The 23,406-nt window shown below is 34.1% G+C and overlaps 1 protein-coding gene across 3 annotated transcripts; it reads left to right on the plus strand.

Annotated features, from left to right (window-relative positions):
• Nucleotides 1-710: 710 nt before the first annotated feature.
• Nucleotides 711-21,294, plus strand: LOC138317827 (bestrophin-4-like). Of its 3 annotated transcripts, none has more exons than XM_069259743.1 (14): nucleotides 711-911; nucleotides 5,665-5,869; nucleotides 7,035-7,169; nucleotides 8,378-8,544; nucleotides 8,815-8,969; nucleotides 9,503-9,580; nucleotides 10,156-10,308; nucleotides 10,473-10,553; nucleotides 10,905-11,056; nucleotides 14,074-14,214; nucleotides 15,221-15,805; nucleotides 16,014-16,124; nucleotides 17,351-17,599; nucleotides 20,972-21,294. In XM_069259743.1, exons 2-14 carry the CDS (start codon nucleotides 5,691-5,693, stop codon nucleotides 21,051-21,053), a joined length of 2,268 nt encoding a protein of 755 aa, XP_069115844.1. In that variant the 5' UTR covers nucleotides 711-911; nucleotides 5,665-5,690; the 3' UTR covers nucleotides 21,054-21,294. The 3 variants fall into 3 exon arrangements, with proteins under 3 accessions (XP_069115844.1, XP_069115846.1, XP_069115845.1); XM_069259744.1 differs by lacking the exon at nucleotides 711-911 and adding an exon at nucleotides 5,017-5,101; XM_069259745.1 differs by lacking the exon at nucleotides 16,014-16,124 and having other exon boundaries at nucleotides 712-911.
• The last annotated feature ends 2,112 nt before the right edge of the window (nucleotides 21,295-23,406 follow it).

The following is a 23,406-nucleotide window of genomic DNA, read 5'->3' on the forward strand; positions in this document are numbered from 1 at the left end:
GTAATTAATTCCGTTTAGAGGTACGTGATTTGGGATATTCGTATGGTGTCCTCTTGTAAAGTGGAACTCTTGCCGTTTAGTGGTAATGTCTGCGGCGGCTAAGCACTCAACAGTAAGGGAGTGGGACGACTTGTTCGCCGTTAACCGTTGATGGGACGTGTTGCTTGGTGTCTTCGGCATCATGCTTCATTGATATAGTACTAAAAACGCCGCCATTAAAGCATATCCCAAAACATGTTTTATTGCTTTTGTTTGTTTTTCCCTTTACTGTAATTGTGCTTTTTTCTATTCTACCAACAATCGCAACTATTTTTTGTCGTAATTATGTCCTGATAAATATTATATTTTGACCAATTATAATACTGAAAAAAATGTTGTTTTTCCGCAAGAATATCGTATCCAAAACGGCACCTTGTTGAACACAGTATGTGAAATAAATATTAAAATGTGTTATGTTCAACAGGGTGTGGTTTTGCGCCTGCTTGTTTTTAAGTCTATATAGGCGCTCGATCTAATTTGGCACAGTATGTGTACATATCATTATACAAGGCAAGTCATGATTAGGATGACAGACTACCAAGCATGTTCGTATTCATTACCTTGACCCATATTTAAGGTCAGACGTTAGGTCATTTATGAGCTCTTACATCTCGATATCAAAGGCGGTAATCATTCCACGTTACCTTTACCGTAGAGGTATGGTACAACTGTCATGTGACAGCCTCAGGGAAGGCGACCATCTATCTAACGGGAACCTATACGACCTCTATAGTCAACAGAGGGTTTTTTACGGGGAGCATACATCGTCTGACTTCATTCAACATCCGGATCATGTATTGAGAGTGAAGAGTAGATGTCTTAATTAGAAACTTCTGTTAACCTCCGTATACATATCGGTATGCTAATTCAAGGTAAGTTTTTAGGCGTGAAGATTATCTGTTTAACATGTAAGGAATAATTACCTAGCTATACAATGTGTGATTTACCTGTGTAGATATATTGTTTATTTGTTACTGTAAACAAAATGTGTTACGTCTGACATGATATGTATATATAGCAGGAAACAGTTATTGCGGTTCAACAGTTTTGACTGTTCGACATTTTATCATCTACAAAATTAAGTGAATGAGAAATGTTGAATATTTATACTTAACAAAAAATAAGATTACATAATTCATGCATTAAATGTATACACAAGAAGATGGATATGTATATATCGTCTGTAGTTAGAAACTAATTCGCAAAAATACAAAAGAATATAATGTAGTAAGTGTTCATATGCAGTACAAAGTAAAATAGTCGATACAAATTGCATAGTTTGGAAGATAGGTTCATTTTGTACACTTAAATTTGTTCTTGATTATTCATTTATTATGGCTGTTAAAATGGCGTTAAAAACTAATAAAACCAAACTCCTAAATAATTTGTCTTTTTGACATATCAAATGATTTCGGTAGATATTGATTGATCTTTTAATATGTGTATTCCATAATGCAGCGTAAAACGATTACGAATACTGATGTAAGAATACAATAGAATGAAACTGTTTATATACTAGTTGTATTGAAGAGTAATCAATATTAAATGTGAAAAAAGGAGAATAGGAAGCATTACGTCTTTGACTTGGCGATATCTTATCTAACGGTATTGCACTGTATGACCTTTCACGTTAGTTTTGTCGTTGGTTGAATTCGTTGACAAGGAAATGGCTGTAGATGTGTAATTATTATGTGCATACTTACATAGAGGTCTAACTACTGTGTGTCAGATGTTTCAACATATCGCAACGACGCAAATCTGAAGACATGCCTTCCTTCAACCTAATACACATCTCAATATATAATTTGTGTTTAAGTATTTATATAATATTTTTTAATCCACAGTCTGAATAAAGTTATATTAAAGATTGCATTTCAATTTTCGATCAGTAAATCAATAGATTACATAATAATCGCACATTTAATCTTTTTAACTCAGTTTCTTACACTGACACAAAAAGATGAGTCGACGAATGTAAAACTTACTTACAAAAAGAAAAGTTTTCTATAGCGCAATAGTTTTGACGTTGACCAAACCAGAGTCTAAAACTTCTCGATATAAACAAAATTTTGTCGTATTTATTGAGACCAGAGACGTTTGTTTATCACATCGTGAGTTTTATTTTCAAGTCTATGACTGATAGACAAAATATTTTCGTATTTTTGGAGACGAGATACGTTTGTTATGACGTCGTATGCTTTATTTTCAGGTCTATGACTCAATAGGCAATTTTTTTAAATCTACCATTTTAGAAGACCATATATATATTAATGCATAAACCGGTAATCATTCGACCACATTCGCTTTAATATTTTACTGCAGTTATTTTACTTTTTTATTGTGTTCTGTTTACATCGCCTGACGTCGGTATGTACCACGTTATTGTGCTAACCTGTGTAGTGTACAAATTTCACCTTAGTCTTCGTTCATAACACTTGTTGATAAATAGCACGACAAAAACCACTGACAGTTATGTCTCCCGCCTCAGCCTAACCAGGCTCTCTGCACTAGGACCAGTAGAGGTGTTATGGAATTTGTGTATTCCATAACCTCTAGCTTCTGAGGATAACTAACGATATATAAATGATAATTTATAATAAATACGTTTTTCTATTGTTGTTGAACTAATGTGTAAAAAAAAATAACCCGTGTGTATGTCGGGATGTAAACTAGTATGAAGCATGACATGTAGAACTTTCAGTATTTATTTCATATAAAATCGCAGACTTAGTATTCCTAATTTACAAGGATGAATTAAATCCAAGGTTCCCTTTGATATTATTTTCATATTTGTTTTCAAACAACAATTCACTAACACGTTAAAGGAACCCTACACTGTGCGTTAGAATGCGGGAATGTCTCGTATATTTAATTACCATGTGATGTTCATATGTAAATGATCTCGCCAATCCTGGTGCACGCGATCTTGTTCCTTAATCTTGATGTCCTTATTTGGAATAGCGGATTTTCAAGTGGACAAAAATAATTAAGGTGATTGTTGATGGCTGATGATTCTATATTTTTTATTTGTACATGGGAAAGTCCTTTATACTATATTCTGTCATAAATGTCTCGTGTATATCTATGTCAGTAACGGCATGATAAACGACAAATTTTGTTTAGGACTTCTTGACATTTAACGACCACGGCCTTTAGATCTCAGCTTTAGTGGTCGTCTACAGACAATACCGTCTATGTCAGTTTGAAGCATAAAACAACGTAGCACAAACCATATTTTTTAAACAATATGAGTATAAAATCTTGAATAATGAATTTTGAAGTGCTTAATCAGTATGTGTTGTTTTATCAATCAATTAACAGTGACAATTGAAATTACTCATACATGTTGTTCGTAATATTTCCTATATTAAAAACTACAGGAAATTTTCACAGGCTTCCGGTGGTTTACGGAACTCGCCTAGACGAGTGCTGGATTCATGATTTTCCTGTAGGACTCATCAAAATGTTGAGTACCCTCAAACAAGATTTCTTTGTATTGGGACTCATCAAAATTTGAAAATTAGTCTTCTGGACTCGCCTTAAAATCGTACATTAATTGCTGGGCTCTTCTCTCCTGATATTTACCTATATGACTATACAAAACAAATACTAATTACTATGATATGTCTGCGAATGATTTAATGATAATGTACATAGAAATTGTATTGATTGAAAAAACTTACATCATAATACTAACAAAAACAGTACAAGATTGAGGGATTTAATACCTGGTCAAGAGACTATATTCTTTCAGAGTGATCATCTTAACTTCCAGTAGCTTCCTAAAACATATTCACACACAATTGGTTTGCCCGCTGTCGGTATTTGACTGGCAATATGTTGTTATGCTGTATAGTTTGATTTAGTATGATAGCACTTTGAAATTGACAAGAGTTTTCACTATTCCAGGTACAAAAATGCCAAATCAAACAAACGCCAAACATCTAGGTACAAAACTACCAAATTAAACAAACACCAAACATCCAGGTACAACACTACCAAATTAAACAAACATCAAACATCTAGGTACAAAACTATCAAATTAAACAAACAACAAACATCCAGGTACAAAACTACTAAATTAAACAAACATTAAACATCCGGATACAAAACTACCAAAGTAAACAAACATCAAACATCCAGGTACAAAACTACCAAATTAAACAAACATCAAACATCCAGGTACAAAACTACAAATTAAACAAACAACAAACATCCAGGTACAAAACTTCCAAATTAAACAAACACCAAACATCCAGGTACAAAACTACTAAACTAAACAAACACCAAACATCCGGACACAAAACTACCAAATTAAACAAACATCAAACATCAAATCATTACGTACAGAAGATTAAACAAACACCAAACATCCAATTAATACATACAGAGGATTAAACAAACACAAAACATCCAATTATTACATACAGATGATTAACCAAACACCAAACATCCAATTATTACATACAGAGGATTAAACAAACACCAAACATCCAATCATTACATACAGAGGATTAAACCGTGTTACAGTAATGGTCTTAGCTGTTGATGGAACGTAAATGAACCAAGCAAACTTTATAGAGAAATGTAGTCACCTTTTACGATGATGCATTCGTGGCAGCGGATGCACTTATAATCCCTGCATGACAGACAGATGACGTAGGTAATTCGACGGTTCGTCTTTATCCTGAAATACTGAATACCGAAGGTGTAAAGATCACCAAAACAAGATGTATGTTGTCAGATCCTCTCCGAGTTAGAAAGGATACGCACTTTAATTAACACACCATGTATTACACAGCTCATCTTAATATCAACAATGATATCATAACGTATTTAATCGGTATACGATTTAAATTACCGTCGGCATTTATTACCATTTTATTTGGAAGGGTGAATAAATCTCATTGCATGTTGTACTGTGTATATCATTAGCACTCCTATCTTATCTTTAGATTGGTCAGACATTCTTATCACAGTAACGAGTCCTCAAGGTAAATAACGACTGTTGTGATCTGGTGTTTACTACTTGTAACTATGTTTAACTGAGGCATTATTTGAGGTAAATTTGTGATTTATTTGCATATTTTGTCTGAAGTGTTGATAATAATGACACTCCGATTTGTAAATGTTTTGTAAATTGTTTCCACGTTAAATATAATAATATCACTGTAACATTATTTGTATGGAATGAATTTGTATCACATGTGTAATACATGAAGAAGTTTAAATACACTTCAATCGTTCGGTTCTATTTCGTAAACGTACAAGTATATGCTACATATAGTACTGAACAAATGTAATGATTTCCGTACAAAATGGTGACAGATAACGTTGTTAATATTTATATATTTGACATATATTAAAGTTCTCCTAACTTTATTTGCTCCCTTCAGTTAGAGTGTAATTCTATCCTTTTTGTGATAAATTTTAACCTGTTTCATAAATCTATCTGAAATATAGGCCTACATATTGTTTCATCACATTTTAATATGGCTTCATCATTCCGATAGACACCTTTAGAGTTGTCAGATACTTTCCATGGCTCAGGTTTTTAGTGGTTTTTTAATGCCAAACTTTTACATTACATCGCTAACAAACAAATGCTACTATTTGATATTGCAGACAGACGTGACTGAAGAGCTGTAACCATGACGATAGCCTACCAGTACCGCGTGGCGACAGCCAGACTTGGTACCTTTGTAAAGTTACTGGGGATCTGGAAAGGCAGTATTTACAAACTGATGTATAAGGAAGTTCTTATCTTTACATTTCTGTACGCGACCATCAGCTGTTCATACAGACTGGCATTGAACAAAGATCAGAAAATGTAAGTTCACTAGCAATTAATACTTTAAGCCTGCGTTTTGATAACTCAATGCTTAGGCAATAGAATTGTGCCTGCTGCCACTATTGCATGATGTTAAACACGAGTAAATGTAGGATCTTATCTTGTCTCTTCTTCCTAATTTAACTTTATTTTTTATCGACATCTTCCTTGACCACCGGGACCCACCAAAGTCTAAATAAGTGGTAGTTTTTGGTCTTGCTTAGTGCTCAACAAACAGGGAGTGGAACGACTGGTTCACCCGTTGTCAGTATAATGTGACCGGCTGGGGTGTGTTGCTTGGTATCTTCGGCAACATGCTTCAGTGATATAGCACAATAAAAAGGGCAACAGTTCCACTATACAAGAAGACACAACATGAATATACCGCAGTCTCCCAAAACATGCACCTCGCACAACATACACGCAACACACCGCACACATGGGAGGCCGTCCTTACATGACCATAGCTGTTAATAGGACGTTAATTAATCAAACAAACAAACAAATATACGTGAAATGGCTGACAAATCATGGTGTCTATATTGTTTTGTAATGTTGGCATGCTTCAGTTATATTTCGCTATAAAAAAACAAGAGTTCCGCTTTACATATAGACACAACACGAACATACCACTGTCTCCCAAAATACGCACCCGCTTCACACACGCTACACACTGTTTACAAGGAGGCTATCCTAACAAGAGTCTGGTTGTTAATATGGCGTTCATATTAAACAAGACAATACGTCTTGTCCTGATTTACATAGAACCTTCAATATTGAAAGTTTTATCATTAGGTAAAGTTTAGTTATACAAACTTATTTACAAATAGTTTACACTAATTTACAATTACGTTTTGCTTTTTTAAGTGATTCATCATTCATTCCATGATAACTAAAATATAAATATTTTTGAATATGAATTATGAAATAAAAGGTTTTGTGGGTTTTTCGACTTTATGTCTATGATCTTTGGCTTACTGAGTAGTTTTATTTCCATCTTGATATAGATATCAGATATGTGAATATGTTTACTTTTCTCAGAAACAATCACACTGTAATTTTGTTGTTAAGAACGTAAGGATCTTCAAGAGCTAGCAATGTGTCGTTCTCTTAACGATGAGCTACAGCTATATGAACCGTCACTCTAAATGACTTTTTGTTGCAGAGTGTTTGAGCAGCTGTCCATATTCTGTGCCCACTATACCGACATGATCCCCGTGTCGTTTGTACTTGGATTTTACGTGTCACTTATCGTCCACAGATGGTGGACACAGTTTATGAACGTGCCGTGGCCAGACAGGTAGGTATTCAATGATTAAATGTTTGTCAGGTTAACGAAATACACGGATGTCGTAACAGTGAGAGATGGCACTAATGACAGTGTAACCTCAAATTCCCCAGACGCTGCGTGTATTTGTGGGACTGTAGTATGTTTGTGTTTGGCCTCTTTGTAATTATGGACTCTACACTTATAGTGCAAATGGTTTAAAAGGCAAAGTTAGCCAGTGCGATACCGCGGCGCCCTATCATCCGTCCGTCAACATATTGCATTGGTAGCATCCTTATGAGTTGGGGATTCAAATTTAAGCAAATAGTGCCGCTGAATTCTCCCTATGAGACTCTGAGGGATGGGGCAAATGGTGGTAATTTGGCTATTTCCATATAAAATACTATATTTCTGAAACTAATCATTGAATAACACCAATATTCATATGGTATTGATAATATTAAAATGCGAGACTGACCCTGAGTGGGGGTGGGGGAGGGGGAAACAAGTACACATTATACTGACAAATCAGTCGTCCCATCCCGTTTATACTATGCACTAATGTATATAATATTTGTTTGTATACAACAATTGTATTGATCTGACATTTGTTTCCGCACATTTTATACGTGAAAGAAAAGATAAGATCCTAAATTTAGTCACCTTTTACGATCATGCAATAGGGGCAGCAGGTACAATTCTAACGCCCTACTTTCTCCCTAAATTACTTTGTTCTTCCTAGAGTCTCCCTTGACACCACCTCCCTTTTGGCCTTTAGTTGAGCGCTCGCCCCTGTGAGGAAGGCTCTGGGTTCTGTCCCCTGGCCGAGACACACCAAAGTCTATAAAAGTGGTAGTTTCTGCTCCTGCTTAGCGCTCAGCACAACGGGAGTGGGACGACTGGTTTGCCCGTTGTCAGTATAATGTGACCGGGTGGATTGTGTTGCTTGGTGTCTTCGGCAACATGCTTCAGTGATATAGCACTATAAAAAGGGCAACAGTTCCACTATACAAGAAGACACAACATGAATATACCGCAGTCTCCCAAAACATGCACCTCGCACAACATACACGCAACACACCGCACACATGGGAGGCCGTCCTTACATGACCATAGCTGTTAATAGGACGTTAATTAATCAAACAAACAAACAAATATACGTGAAATGGTTGACAAATCATGGTGTCTATATTGTTTTGTAATGTTAACAGATATTATAATTTCATTACGTAAACTTGCAGAACGCTATTTATGACGTGTTGTTACCTTCACGGCCATGATGAAAAGGCCCGGATTATGCGCAGAAGTGTTGCGCGGTACATGATGTTTGGCTTCATTCTGATTACTCGATCAGTCAGTGTGGCGGTAATGAAGCGATTTCCCACCCTAGATCACATCGTCGAATCTGGTAAGCTCAGAGAAACTGGTGTTATAAAATCATTATTACGTCTTCCAAAGCAGGTAAATTGAAGGTATATATAGAATTATATTATTGATAGCTATTATCAACATCGCATATTTGCTCACAGTTCCGCGGAAGACTTTTTATAATACAATCTCTGGTTGTTTATTACTGCTGTTTACATTACTCAAAACTGGCTATATCTTCGATAGTTTATACAACTCATATACCTTATTACTACCTATAATATAAACTTATATGAAGTAATAAACACAGGCTTCATATCGAAGGAGGAAGCCATTATGTACGAGGAGGTGGAATGTAAATACAACAAGTTCTGGGTACCTATCATGTGGGCTAACAGTGTGCTCGTCCAGGCCAGGCAGGAGAACAAAGTGGAGACGGACTGGGGACTGAGAATGATTATAGAGGTAACAATAAACAACAACACAGATTCAAAAATATAAACGTAAAATGAAAGTCTATATTTTCAACTTGTATTAATATTTAAGAAAATATTACTTGTACTACATCCACAATATTTAAAGAATTTGGAACAACTTGTGGCCCCAAATAGGCGAGGCGATATATTGTAAACCAAACCTCTCACACTGTTACACTCATATTTGACATTGACCTATATTCACGAAAAACAAATTGGTCCATCACTTTCGTATTTATTATAAGGCACTCACATTACACTTTAAATGTGTTATACATGCTCTATCATATACAAAACTTTGGTCGGTTTGGCCTCCTTGCTTTACCTTTGACATACATTTCACAATCCGTTCCTATCTGTGAGAGAGTTTAACTTCATGTTTAGAAAATGGGTCCTTCTAGCTGAAGAGGATATAGTACAACCTCGAGGTCCTGACTAATGGTTTTACATCGAAGATTTGATTCCCCGAATTGGTTTTTTTCACACGAATTATTTGATAACATTATTTTATTAATTCAACAGCAACTGGCCGATTTCCGAGACAAGTGTTCACTGTGCTTCGTGTACGATTGGATTACCATACCACTAGTTTACACACAGGTAAATATGTTAATATCTACTACTCAGGCTTTAGCCTTTAGTATCAGTTTGTTCAGGCTGTAATTGATACCATTGATTAGTGTTTTTTCATTTTGTTAGTAATTTTATCATTGTTATTTAAATTGGTAATAAGAATTAACAAAAATATCGGAAATCACTATGAAAAACATAGTATTATTACCCTTTTATTAATCTTATTAATATTCCAGCAAATATTATACCAGTCCGTTGACAAACAATGGCATAGTCAAACATATACAATAATTCAAACCAGGATTTACCTACCTTGTCAAACAAAAAATGATATTGAGACCTAACAATAGCGACTACAATTCTTTACATGTGCCAGTACCATCTACTAAGCTATTGTAGCCGCTTTTAATTGTACATAGTGATACGGTCCCCTTTTAGTTTCGCGATAGAGGGAATTTCCCTTTAGCTCAATCGGTAGAGCGGCGGACCAGTTGTACGGGGTCACCGGTTCGAACCCGGCTTGCTTGCGTTATCCCGATACTTTTTAAAATGTATTATTTGATTTCACGTTGAAATCATATGATTTTTTGAATTCGTTGTAGGTGGTGACATGGTCTGTCTATATGTTTTTCGCTGCTTGTTTAATTGGACGTCAGTTTCTAGACACGACTAAGAATTACCCTGGACACGAGATTGATCTGTACGTGCCTGTGTTCACACTCATGCAGTTCTTCTTCTACATGGGCTGGTTAAAGGTAGGATCAGGTTTTGTGTTCAGGTTAAAATTCAGCGACCATTGTTCATATACAATGACTAACTTCCTTTGAAGATGAATGCACACACAAATGTAGTAAACATTTATCTTCGATAAAATTGAAACACGGTCCATGTAATTAAAGTTTTATAATTCCTTCTGTAGGTAGCAGAGCAGCTGATCAACCCGTTCGGAGAGGATGACGACGATTTTGACATCAACTGGTTACTTGACAGACATACGGCTGTAAGAGACAATGGCAAGACAATGAATAAGAACGAGAACAACATTAGTGTTAAAGCATATTCATTTATATGTATGCATATTTTAAAATTAAGACGGAAATAAAAATGTGTTCAAGATGAACACCCCAATTGAAATGTGAGTCAATATATCTTATAGGGAATGTTTTATATTTTTAACGTTTAAAAAGAAAAGTAGTCGTAATATGTAAATTTCTTTTTTTCCTATGTTGAGCTTTGTTTGATAGACAAACTTCTACATCAATATGGTAACGTTGAAACAACTAAGATATGGATGACAAATTAATCAAATACTGACAATAATTTAATATGCTGTTTTTATGTTTTACACTAGGTTGCGATGACCCTTGTGGACTACATGTACGGTAAACATCCGCCACTGCTGCGTGACATGCACTTTGACGAACAAATGACAGAACTACCATACACAGAGGCCTCTATCGCGTCCAGGAAACCAAACTTTCTCGGATCTACCTACAACCTTGCGTACGTAATATGATTGACTATAAATCATTTATATTATACTGAACATTTATTTTCGATGAAATGAAAACAAGAACCCTGTTTCATTTTTATAAATCATTTATAAAATATGCTATTAGATAAAATGCATTTATATATATAGTTTATACGAATGTACAATTATTACCAGTGACGAAGAGCGAACAAACTTTGTTATCCTTGAATGAAATATGCACGTTGACATTTGTTATTTGGTCTAAAATTAAAATAGATCTTTTAATTTTTTCACCCGTTTCACTTTCAAATTTAGACATCTTTGTAACACCAAATACAATCCTACCACATTACAAATTGAGTTGTTTTACAGCGATACCGCTTATCATTTAGCAAAACTTGTAATGGTAAATTGTTTGGATCCCTTTGATCTCCCACACAGCTCGGCGACGATCAGTTTGCAAAACGATTCTGATTGGCCGACCAATCAGGGAACAGTATCGTCGTGAGTGCGTGATAAATAGTTTAGGGAGGAAGGCGGAGCCACGGTTCGTCGCATTTTTTTTTTCAAAGTTTGTATCATGACTTTATAAGTTATCTACGTTCTTAATTGTACCAAAGATACCCATTGTTACATGATACCAGAAAAACGAATGATTTGCTAATTGTTTTCTCTCTTCCTTCTGCCTACATATAGCCTAGATTTCTATCCAGTTTAAAATGCGTTTTGCAAACTGAAATATGTAACCAAACAGGAACAATATACATATACATGTGTGTTAACACTTAATGTAGGAAGTTCTGAAGTTCCGCATGATATATCCTTGGCAGACATACAATATTACAGTAGAATTATTAGATATTTGAATGTAATCCGTTATAGAATGTTAAAATTCAATCATGTTTTGAATATTCTGAGAGTTCCACATTTGCAAATTTTCAGATTATATACAATAGCAACAAAAATGATGGGTTGAACTATTTTTACTAAACTGTTAAAAAGGTAATTTTCTTTCGTAAATCATTTTCGACTGATGTGTTATTTTTTTTCTGAGGCAAATTTTCAATAGTTGATACATGTATATGATAATTAAATACTATTTCCCTACTTTATGTTACACATAAAAAGAAGTTGGTTACAAACTGCACGCTGCGTTTAGCGAATGTAAACTTTTGAATATTATCCAATCAATTGTTGTAAAGAAAAAAAGAAAAAAGAAAAAAAGAAAAAGAAATGAATTTTACCGTCAAACATTGGTCCCTATAAGCAAAACTATTATTCAATCAAAGTATTACACGCACGCCGATACTGTTCCCTGATTGGTCGGCCAATCAGAAAAGTTCTGCAAACTGAACGTCGCCGAGCTGTGTGGGAGATCAAAGGGATCCAAACTATTTACCGTTACAAGTTTTACTAAATAATAAGCAGTATCGCTGTAGCTCACCTGAGACGACGTATCAAGTGACCTATTCTAATCGCCTTTTCGTCGTCGTCCGTCGTGCGTCATATGTCAGTAAGCAATTTACATTTTTGACTTCTTCTCAACAAATGCTAAACCAAATTTGTTGAAACTTTGTAGAAACCTTCCATGGCCAAAAACAACCAAACTTTTAAATCATATGGTCCCAGGACCCCTATGGGCCTCAGGGGTCGGACCGAAAGAGGTCAAATAGGCTAAAACTTCAAAAATCTTCTTCTGAAATTCCAGAAATGATAGAATCAAATGTTCTTCATAGATGGAAAGGTATTAAGGTTCTTTACAAAAAATGTGAAATATATGAACCTGAGATTTCACATTTCCCCTTGGGGAGTGGGTCAAGTTTACTATAGTTTCTAGAGAAAAAACATATTTTAGAGCATTGTTTGGTCATGTGTAATAGAAAATAAGTCAAATGTCAGAATTGTCAGTATGAATGGCCACTGAATCCTGTTAACGATTTTTCCACGGCTAACACCCAGGGTCCTGATTAGTGGGGATAAAGGGGGTCAAATAGGTTAAAACTTCAAAAATCTTCTGAAATTCCGGTAGTGGAATCAAATACTTTTCATAAATAGAAAGATTTTAAGGTCCTTTACAAAAATTATGAATTATATTACCCTGGATCATATATTTGGGATATTTTGTGGGTAGGGGGTCAAACTTATTATAGTTTATATTGGAAAAAAACACATTTATGAGCATTATTTGCTCAATTTTCATAGGAGATAGGTCAAACATGGTTAGTATTATTATCCTGAGATAACATTTTAACATCAAATAAATATTGGTCATGACCGACCCCCAGGGGCAGAGGGGTGTGGCTAAAAGGAGTCAAAATGACTATTTTTTTCTGAATTCACAGATTTGATGAAACTAGATACTCTACATAGGTTGAAAGGTCTTAAGGCCCTTTACAAAAATGTTAATTTCATAGCTCTGGGATCTCAGATTTTTTCCCTGGGGAGGGGATCAAATGTACTATATTTCATGTTGGAAAAACACTTTTATGAGCATTATTAGCTCAATTTTCGTAGGAAATGAGTCAAACTTGGTTAGAATTATTAGCCTGAGATATAATATTTTAACGTTTCCATATTGGTCCTCGCTGAACCCCAGGAACCAGTGGGACGGGACCAAACGCGTTCAAAATGACAAATTTAAAAAATCTTCTTTTGAATTCACATATTTGATGGAACCAATTACTCTTCATAGATTAAAAAGTCAAACTTATAAAATTATTGACTTATTTCAATTAGGCTTGATTGGCCAATTTATAGTGCATATATGTCTTTGTTTCATTGTGTGACCGCTCAGGCCCATGGGCCTCTGGTTTCTTATTGTTTTTTTCTGTGTATGTATTAAAATGAATCTTAATGGACCGTTTGGTTACGTTTTATTGTGTTTTCCTTCTTCTTAATTCAGTGGTCAAGCGGATTAAAGATGTTATTCTAAATGCAGTTGTATCACATAACAACAATATGAACATGATTATGTCAAGTTTCAGAAATGTATTAAACTATTCTGAGTAATGACAAGATATGTCCGGTATTTGTCCTCTATTGATAGGATACCAACGTTACAGGAGCAGAGGATTATCTCCCCTGAAGAAGTCAATATAACATCACACCCAAGACGACGGACTTCACACGGAAGTAACTTTGCTGGATCTATGCTGAGTTTATTGACAGGCAGATCGTCATCACAAGCGTACTTATGTCTTTACTTAGATTAATCACAGATACATGTACATTCTAAGAAAATCATTATGATGGCTGTCTTACATAAACTACATCAGGGGCGTATACCATTCATAACATTGAAAAAAGTTTGGAGTAATTAATAAAAAAATTCTTAAGGTCAATTGTCAAATCCAATGAAAATCAGTCACATGTATTTAAACAACAATACATTTTTTTAGATACTTCCCTTTATATTTTACACAACACTGACCTCAATGATTTGTCTTAAACAGATTGCGATCTCAAAGACAGTGTTAAATACTTCGGGGTACGGTTATTTGTTCATAATTTTGACATATTAGCCTCTACTGTAACGTATCGCCCGTATTCCTGTCTTTTTTCTACACATTCAATTCTTCATACATGTACGTAATATTGAAAGTATTGATCAATATTAAAATCAGCCTTTCCGTATGTTTCTGATTAAGTACTGACCAATACTTAAATTAACCTTCCCCTATGTGTCGGATTATATACTGTTCAATACTAAAATCAGCCTATCCCCATGATTCTGTTTATGTAATGACCTACTATAATCAGCCTTTCCCTATGTTTCTGATTATGTACTGATCTTCTAAAATAAACCTTTCCCTGTGTTTCTGAAAGTGTTGATATTACTAAAGTCAGAATTTCCCTATGTTTCTGAAAGTGTTGATCAATACTAAATTCAGCCTTTTCCTATGTTTCTGATTATGTACTGAGCAATACTAAAATTACTCTTTCCTTATGTTTCTAAAAGTATTGATCAATATTAAAATCAACCTTCCCCTATGTGTCGGATTATATACTGTTCAATACTAAAAACAGCCTTTCCCTATGTTTCTGATTATGTACTGACCTACTAAAATCATCCTTTCTCTATGTTTCTGAAAGTGATGATATTACTAAAATCAGAATTTCCCTTTTACTGAATCGTTTTCTGAATTTATCAATAGTTCAAACTAATTATTGGGGATGCCATTTTCTTTTTGTAGAAGGTTTCCGCCGTACCTTTCTCATGACTACACAGACTACAGGAGTGTACCAAACGGCCACATGGATCACTTCAATCATCACCTTCACCACGATAGGTTTGTGTCTGTAGATATGGGACTCCGCAGTAACGGCAAAGGACAGGGAGAGTTTTCATCCTGGTCTTCCGACTCGGAACTACGTAAGGGAAATAGACTCCATGGTCATTTTGGAAGGGAAAGATCTCATACAGACGCGAATGCGCGGGATATTGAAAAAGATTTGAAAAAAGAACGTCATCGTAAAGTTAGTTTCCCGTTAAGTTTATTACGGAGACTTCGGTCTCATTCAGAAAAGCCTAATCCTGGAAGTTCTAAAAGTGTTCACAATGATATTGATCCAGACTCCACGCCGGAGTATGTGCCTTTGAGGCGTGCTACTATTATACAGGAAGCTAATAAACGCGCCAAACCCAATGTCGACCGGAAGCGGAAGTTAAGTTATCCTCTTGGCATGCTTAAACGGAAACACAGTGATTCGTCAGACGGAGGAGGATCAACAGAATCTACTTCCGCTGAAAATGTGATTCCACAAGCAAAACCATCCCGGTATTGTCTGCTTTTTATTATAAGTAATTTGAAGATATGCATGGCCATATATTTTAGTTAAATATAAAACATTCACAGCACCTGTATCACTAAAGTATATAATCAATATGATAAAACAGCACTCTAATATTCTATATGAAATCAAGTACCACTCATGCAGAACTTTACAGGATTTTATATCGTTTCTGTGCATGCTCACATCACCTAGACGCCGTACTGTCCAGTTTGACCCACTAACCTACTCCATGAATGACCCCGATAGGAGGTTGCTGCGTCTGCCTAGTTCTCGTGCTCAGAGGAGGGCGAGAGACTTGGAAGGGTAAACTCAATCTGCAAATAGTTAAAATGCTTGGGTAAAGGTCGATACACATTCAATGTTTTGGTGAAGGTCTATGAACATTTCAACTTTTGGTGAAGGTCGATGATCTATTTTTTCTTTGGTGAAGGCCGGAAAACTAATCAATGTTTAGGTAAGGGAAACAAACTTTGCAGATCGCTATTCCTATTAAAAACTTTTATATCAAATTTGTTTTACATCCAATTTGCATAAAATGAATATGCTATATTCTGATATAGCAGTTCAAATAATGCAAAAAATATATTGAGAAAATAGGAAAATATCATTTTTAAGCAATAATTTTCATCTCTATTCTGTAATAGGTTTACACACATGGCGTTTTTAATGTCGTGCCCAAGAGAGATAATGTTTGACAAACATCCTTCTGAAAATAGGAAAAAAGAAACTCTCGAATGTTTATAATATATTTAAGCAATAAAATGTTACCAGATTGGACATACAGTTGGTATGAAACCTATCCGGAAGGAAGATAAATAGAATGGCGCCCGTTAGGGCGCCATGAATATTTATCTTTCGGACGGATGGGCTTCATATCAAATGTATGTCCAATCTGGTAACAGTTTATTACTTATATTTCCATTACGATCATTCAAAGACCAAACTTTATACGTATACCCTTTAAATTTCCTGCTTGCGCTATTGTTGACGTCATCAAGTTCAATAAACGGAATAGCCATAGCATCAGCTTCTGAATATAGTTCAACACAAAACGGTTTGAAACAAGCGAATAAATGAAAATTATGCGATGATAATTTTTTAATATATCCTATTTTATCAACATGATAATACTATTAGATTCCATAGACCGCACAACTTTAAAACCACTTTTTTAAATTATTTGACTGTTATGTATATGCTTAAATAAACATTGTATACATTGCCAGTAACGCGGCAGAAACGTTAAATATTCATACGCTTGACCAGATTGGAGTTCATAGCCTGATGTTGCCCATATGGTTTAAAATAGAGAAAACGGGAAACTATATGTAGAATGGAAATGGAAGTTTATGTTATATCTATATTTTTAAATATATCTCCAAATCAGGTTGTGAAATTTAGGAATCTTTAGAATTATACATAGCTAAAATCACTACTTACAAATATGTCATTGTAATGACTAAACTAAAACACTAATATAATGTTTTACAGTACATAAATGATAACCATAATGTAATGCTGTTGTTTAGCTTTACTGTGGAACACATACCTGATGGGTATGACATCGATGAATCCTCCCATCGAAGGAACGCCCAGATAATAGAAAAGGCCATGGCGGGAAAGGCTGTGTCACGTGCGCCATTACTGTCGGCCATTGAGGAAGGCGGTACGATAACGAGTCTGACCCAGATTCTGACCAGTGACGAGGAGGACGACGCGGCAGACCCCGGGAGGATGGAACTGATTCCGGAAATACACGAAGATCCACAGACAGATACGTAAGTATAAACAATCCCATCTCATTTAAAAATATGTATACATTCGTCATCTAACTACATATTCTTAGCAAACTAGCTTTTGAGTTATGAGCTCTTGGAGCCTTGGTGACCCAGTAGTTATAGGTGCCGTATTTTCCATACTCATGAATCAAGATGAGCTTTTCATGTTATTTATTATCAAAAGTTACATTTTGAGAAATACAGTATTTTCAATGCATAGGTTTTAATTTTACAAGCACTAACAAAGAGCTGAAAATGATTTTTGGCAGTGATATAAATGCCTCTTTAGACGACACTATATCAAAAGTAAAACTTCACAACTGTATATACTATTTTATCCTTATATAAACTTCGATTTACCAAGCCGACTTAACTCGAATAAGAGGAACTATAAGGAAATAAAAAAAAAACTTTGTCCTTTTGTAACTTTGACACCCGTAGGGTTTTATTTAATACAAATAGAAAATCAAGTTACTTATCTACTTTGTATGTGTTGTCAACAAATGGTTATTAACATATCAAAAATTTCCTGTTTTTTACTAAAAACGAAGGGATTTTAAATTTTCGGGAGTTTAACAACAAACGAAGGGGTTTTAAATGTTTGGGACTTAAACTAAAAATGAAGGGATTTCAAATTTTTGGGAATCTGAAAACGACGGGATTTTAAATTTTCCGGATTCTAACTAAAACGGAGGGATTTCAAATTTTCGGGAATCTTACTAAAACAAAGGTATTTTAAGTTTCATGAAACCAACTAAAAACGAAGGGAAGTTAAATTTTCGGAATTTTAACTAAAAACGAAGGGATTTTAAATTTTCGTGATTTTAATAACAAACGAAGGGATTTTAAATGTTTGGGACTTCAACTAAAAACGAAGAGATTTTAAATTTTCGGGAATCTAAAAACGACGGGATTTTAAATTTGCCGGATTCTAACTATAAACGGAGGGATTTAAGTCTTCGGGATTTCGAAAACAAAGACATTATAAATATCAGGATTTTAACAAAAAACGAAGGGATTTTAAACTTTCGGTATTTTAACTGAAAACAAAGGGAATTTAAACTTGTTGTATTTCAACTTAAAACAAAGGGATTTTGAACTTTCGGTATTTCAACTTAAAACGGGGGATTTTAAATTTTCAGGATTTCAACTAAAAATGGAGGGATTTTCAATTTTCGGGATTTTAACTAAAAACGAAGTAGCTTTAAATTTACCAGATTCTAACTAAAAACTAAAAACGAAGGGATTTTAAATTTTCGGCTAGAAACGGAGAGATTTTAAATTTTCCGGATTCAAACTAAAAACGAAGGTATTTTAAATTTTCCAGATTCTAACTAAAACAGGATGGATTCCAAATATTGGGATTTTAACTTAATGCAAAAAGATTCTTAATTTTCGGAACTTTAACTAAAATCGACGGGATTTTTAAACTTTCGGAAATTTTCGGGATTTTAATATAAAAAGGAAGGGATTTTAATTTTTTTGGATATTAACTAAAAAACGAAGGGATTTAAAAGAGAGGTATTTTTTTTTAATTTATTTTAACTTAAAACGAAGGGATTTAAAAAATTCCGAATTCTAACTTTAAATGACGGGATTGAAAATTTTGCAGATTCTATCTCAGACCGGAAGGATTTTAAATTTTAGAGATTTTGACTGAAAACAAAGAGATTTTAAATTTTCGGGATTTAAAGATGCTCCATCGCTGACAAATGGTATTTTTTCACCATCAAAACAGCAGCAAACGATTTGTATTTTTCTTCAGTTACAAAAGTTACTTACTTAACACCATTACCACCATTGAAAAGTTTGATCTTCTAATTTTACTTCAAGTTAAAAATATAAAATATAATTTATTGCATCCCGAAAAAAATCCGTGGCACTATATTATTTATATATAATTTTTCGTGTTAATTAGACATATATATATACAATTAAACACCAATTATTGTTCAAATGAGGAATATCATTTATGCTCTGTCGGCGGTGGAGCATCTTTAAACTTAAAACGAAAGAATTTAAGATTTTCCGGATTTTAACTAAAATCGCCGGGCATTTAAAGTATCCAGATTCTGACTAAAAAACGGAAAGTTTTTAAATTTCGGGATTTTAACCAAAAACGAAGGGATTTTAAATTTTAGGGATTTAAACTTAAAACGGAGGGATTTTGAATTTTCGGTATTTTCATTAGAAGCGAAGAGATTTCCAATTTTCGGGATTTTAACTAAAAACCAAAAACGAAAGGATTTTAAAATTTACGAATTTTAACCTAAACCTAAGGGATTTTAAATTTTTTGGTTTCTTTATAGAAACGAAGGGATTTTAAATTTTCGGAATTTAAACTAAAAACGGAGGGATTTTCAATTTTCGCAATTTTAATTAAAAACGAAGAGGCTTTAAATTTTCCGGATTTCAACTAAAACTAAAAAAACGAAAGGATTTTAAAATTTATGAATTTTAACCTAAACCTAAGGGATTTTAAATTTTTGGGTGTCTTTATAAAAACGAAGGGATTTTAAATTTTCGGAATTTTAACTAAAAACGGAGGGATTTTAAATTTTCCGTATTCAAACTAAAAACGAAGTGATTTTTAATTATCGGTATTTTAACTAAAAACGAAGGGATTTTAAATTTTCTACAGTAGTTTCTTCCTCAACACGATGGGATTTTAAATTTTCCAGATTCTAGCTCAAAATGGAGTGATTATAAATTTCGGGATTTTAACTAAAAGCGAAGGGACTTTAAATTTCGGGATTTTAACTAAAAGCGGAATTTCCGACTTCAAACTAAAATCGACGGGATATTAAACTTACCAGATTCTATCTAAAAAAACAGAGAGATATTAAATGTCGGGATTTTAACTAAAAACAAAGAGATTCTAAACTTTAGGGACTTAAACTAAAAACGGAGAGTTTTGGAATTTTAGGGATTTTCATTAAAAACGAAGGGATTACCAATTTTCGGGATATTACCTAAAAACAAAGGGATTTTTAAATATTCGGGATTTTACCTAAAAACGAAGAGGCTTTAAATTTTCTGGATTCTAACTAATAACTTAAAACAGAGGGATTAATATATTTCGCGATTTTATAAACACGAAGGGATTTAAACTAAAAACGAAGGGATTTTAAAATTTTGGGATTTTAATTAAAAATGAAGGGATTGAGGGATTTTCAATTTTCGAGATTTTAACTAAAAACGAAGGATTTTTTTTTATTTCAACTAAAAATGAAGGGACTTGGGGATTTTCAATTTTCGTGATTTTACCTAAAAACGAAGGGATTTTATATTTTCGGGATTTTAACTAAAAACATGCTAACTACAAACCTACGTATCTCTATTTTGTAGTTATGTTCATTTGTTTTGTTTCAGCACCGCAGAGGCCGACTCAACTGTTCCTGCCCAAAGACTAAGTTTCCTCATCCCCACCATTACTGTCGACGACTACTCCTAACGTTATTATATTGTAATCACAGTGTTATTGTTGTCTAAATCACTGAACTTCTCCAACATATTTTAAGAGTTATACCGGTTTTATACACAACATAACTGATGCCGTATTGTGACCTCTTTTAATCATTTTCCATTGACATTACAATAATAGTTTACAACAATGTACAGATGTCCACATGCGTATAGTAGCGTATGGATGAAATATAATGCAAATGAAAAATAAAATCATAAAGAATATTTAATATTCGTAATGGTTGTAAGAAACAAGCAAAAACGCGAACTATGGGTCGGTCAGCAGTGACGTATTCAGATGACTAAATATAATGCATTTCTTAATTTGAATTCCTATCTCCTAATTTCAAATATCACTGATATATCACGTTATCCGGCTTATCAATGATTTTTCATGTGATATTTTAAATCACTAAACTGGTTCGTTCTCAACATTACCGGCTAAAGTAGAAACGATTTATTTTGTTATATAACACAGCTATGTTAAGTGCTAAGCATTAGCACTCGAAACAAGGGGTCTCAATGAGTTAATCCAAACAAAAGTGTTTGTAATTTTAGGCCTTGGTTTAATAATGAGAAGCTTTGTTTAAATTGAGACACAAGCCTAGCAGTCTGTCGACACTTTTATTAATACATTGTCGGATAATCACATATTTTTGTACGTCCAGTAGAAGGTATAGCGACCCGACCTGTGACCCATGACAAAAAGAATAATTAACTTGATACACGATAACATTTGTACAAGACTATTGTTTCTGTTGGTGATGGAATGACAGTAAAGATGATTTCCTCGTTAATTCAACAGGATGACTGTAAAGAGTCACATTCCATCACATTTGAGATACTAGTCCCGCAAAAACGTTATCGGGTATCACTTGGTATATGAATTATTTCTATTGTTATGATAGCAAACACTGACTTAACTTAAGATCTTTTCAGTTCTTCCTTTAATGACTTCATCTTTATATTTTTCTCTCCTGACGACGACTGGTTTTTGCTGCGCTTGGGAACGCGCTTGGCTTGTCCCGTGGTCCAAACACACATCACATTTTCCTTTCGCGAATTTCGCGATCAAAGTCCAGTGAATGTTATATAACCACTAATTAATATAAATATCAATTCCGCAAACGTTAATCTTCGCGAACTTGTATTGAAATGGAAATCTTTAGCCGTGCGGTTGGTTGACATCACTTTATGCTCCTGTTCCACAATGAAGGAAGTAAGTGGTCAACTTAACAATAATAGTTATTATATTTTTCGCTGTGAAATATAAGATCTTAACGTGAGTAAAAAGCGATATACTTCACTCCATTGAAAATATCAATTTTGATATTTCCACTCGCTTTCGGCTAGTCGGAATGCAGCATTGAGAGTAAAAATATCATTGTGATCGTTTCATCATTTGTTTGTGTGCGAAAATGACTTCATATTTTCCACCTCACTCGATGAAATATAACTAGTTTTCATCAAAAAGCATTGAATATCTTCTTTATCAACTAATTCGACTAATAGAAATCGAATACATGGCATTTGTGGATTATTCTTTTTAATCCCTTGCCGGTAAAACCGAAAGGGACTTTAGTGTTTGGGGTCAAAAGGTCAACTACAAAGGTCACTGTTACTTAAAATAGATTGTTTCATAAATCCTTTTAATTTCCAGAAAATAAGCTGAAAACACATCAACGGAATTTGTTCAAACTTCATATAATTGTAACATAGGGGATAACATAGCTTGGGACTGAATTTGGGGTCAAAAAGTCATCTTCAAAGGTTACTGTTACTAAAAATAGACAGTCTAAAAAATTTCGTTTTCAGACGATAACTTGAGAAAAAAATCAAAGAATTTTGATCAAACCTCACACAAAGGTAGCGTATGAGGAACTACAGCTTGAGATTGATATTGGGGTCACAAGGTCAACAACAAAGGTCAGCGTTACCAAAAATAGATTTTTCCACACAATAGTAGTTTCAAGACAATAACTTGAGAAAACATCAACATAATTTCTTCAAAATTCACACAATGGTAGCATTAGCATATGAATGCAGTTTGGGATTGAATTTGAGGTCAAAGGTCAACTATACAAAGGACGCTATCACTAAAAATAGATTGATTCGCAAATTTTAGTTTCCGGATGATATGTTTAGGACATAAACGGAATGTAATCAAAGTTCATAAATTGGTAATACACAGGCAAATATAGCTTGGGAATGAATTTGGGGTCAAAAAGGTCAACTACATAGGTCAATTCTACTAACAATATATTGTTTAACAAAATATTAGTTTCCAGACGATAACTCAACAAAAAATCAATGCATTTTAATCAAACTCTACACAATTGTAG

The sequence above is a fragment of the Argopecten irradians genome, chromosome 3, assembly GCF_041381155.1.
Source record: "Argopecten irradians isolate NY chromosome 3, Ai_NY, whole genome shotgun sequence".
Lineage (NCBI taxonomy): Eukaryota > Metazoa > Mollusca > Bivalvia > Pectinida > Pectinidae > Argopecten > Argopecten irradians.

What these genes read in the sequence shown, in the direction of transcription:
- LOC138317827 (XM_069259743.1), top strand. Translation starts at nt 5,691, where the DNA reads ATGACGATAGCCTACCAGTACCGCGTGGCGACAGCCAGACTTGGTACC. An exon ending in AACGTGCCGTGGCCAGACAG is followed by an intron (nt 7,170 to 8,377) that starts GTAGGTATTCAA and finishes GTAAACTTGCAG; the next exon opens with AACGCTATTTATGACGTGTT. An exon ending in GGCAGATCGTCATCACAAGC is followed by an intron (nt 14,215 to 15,220) that starts GTACTTATGTCT and finishes TTCTTTTTGTAG; the next exon opens with AAGGTTTCCGCCGTACCTTT.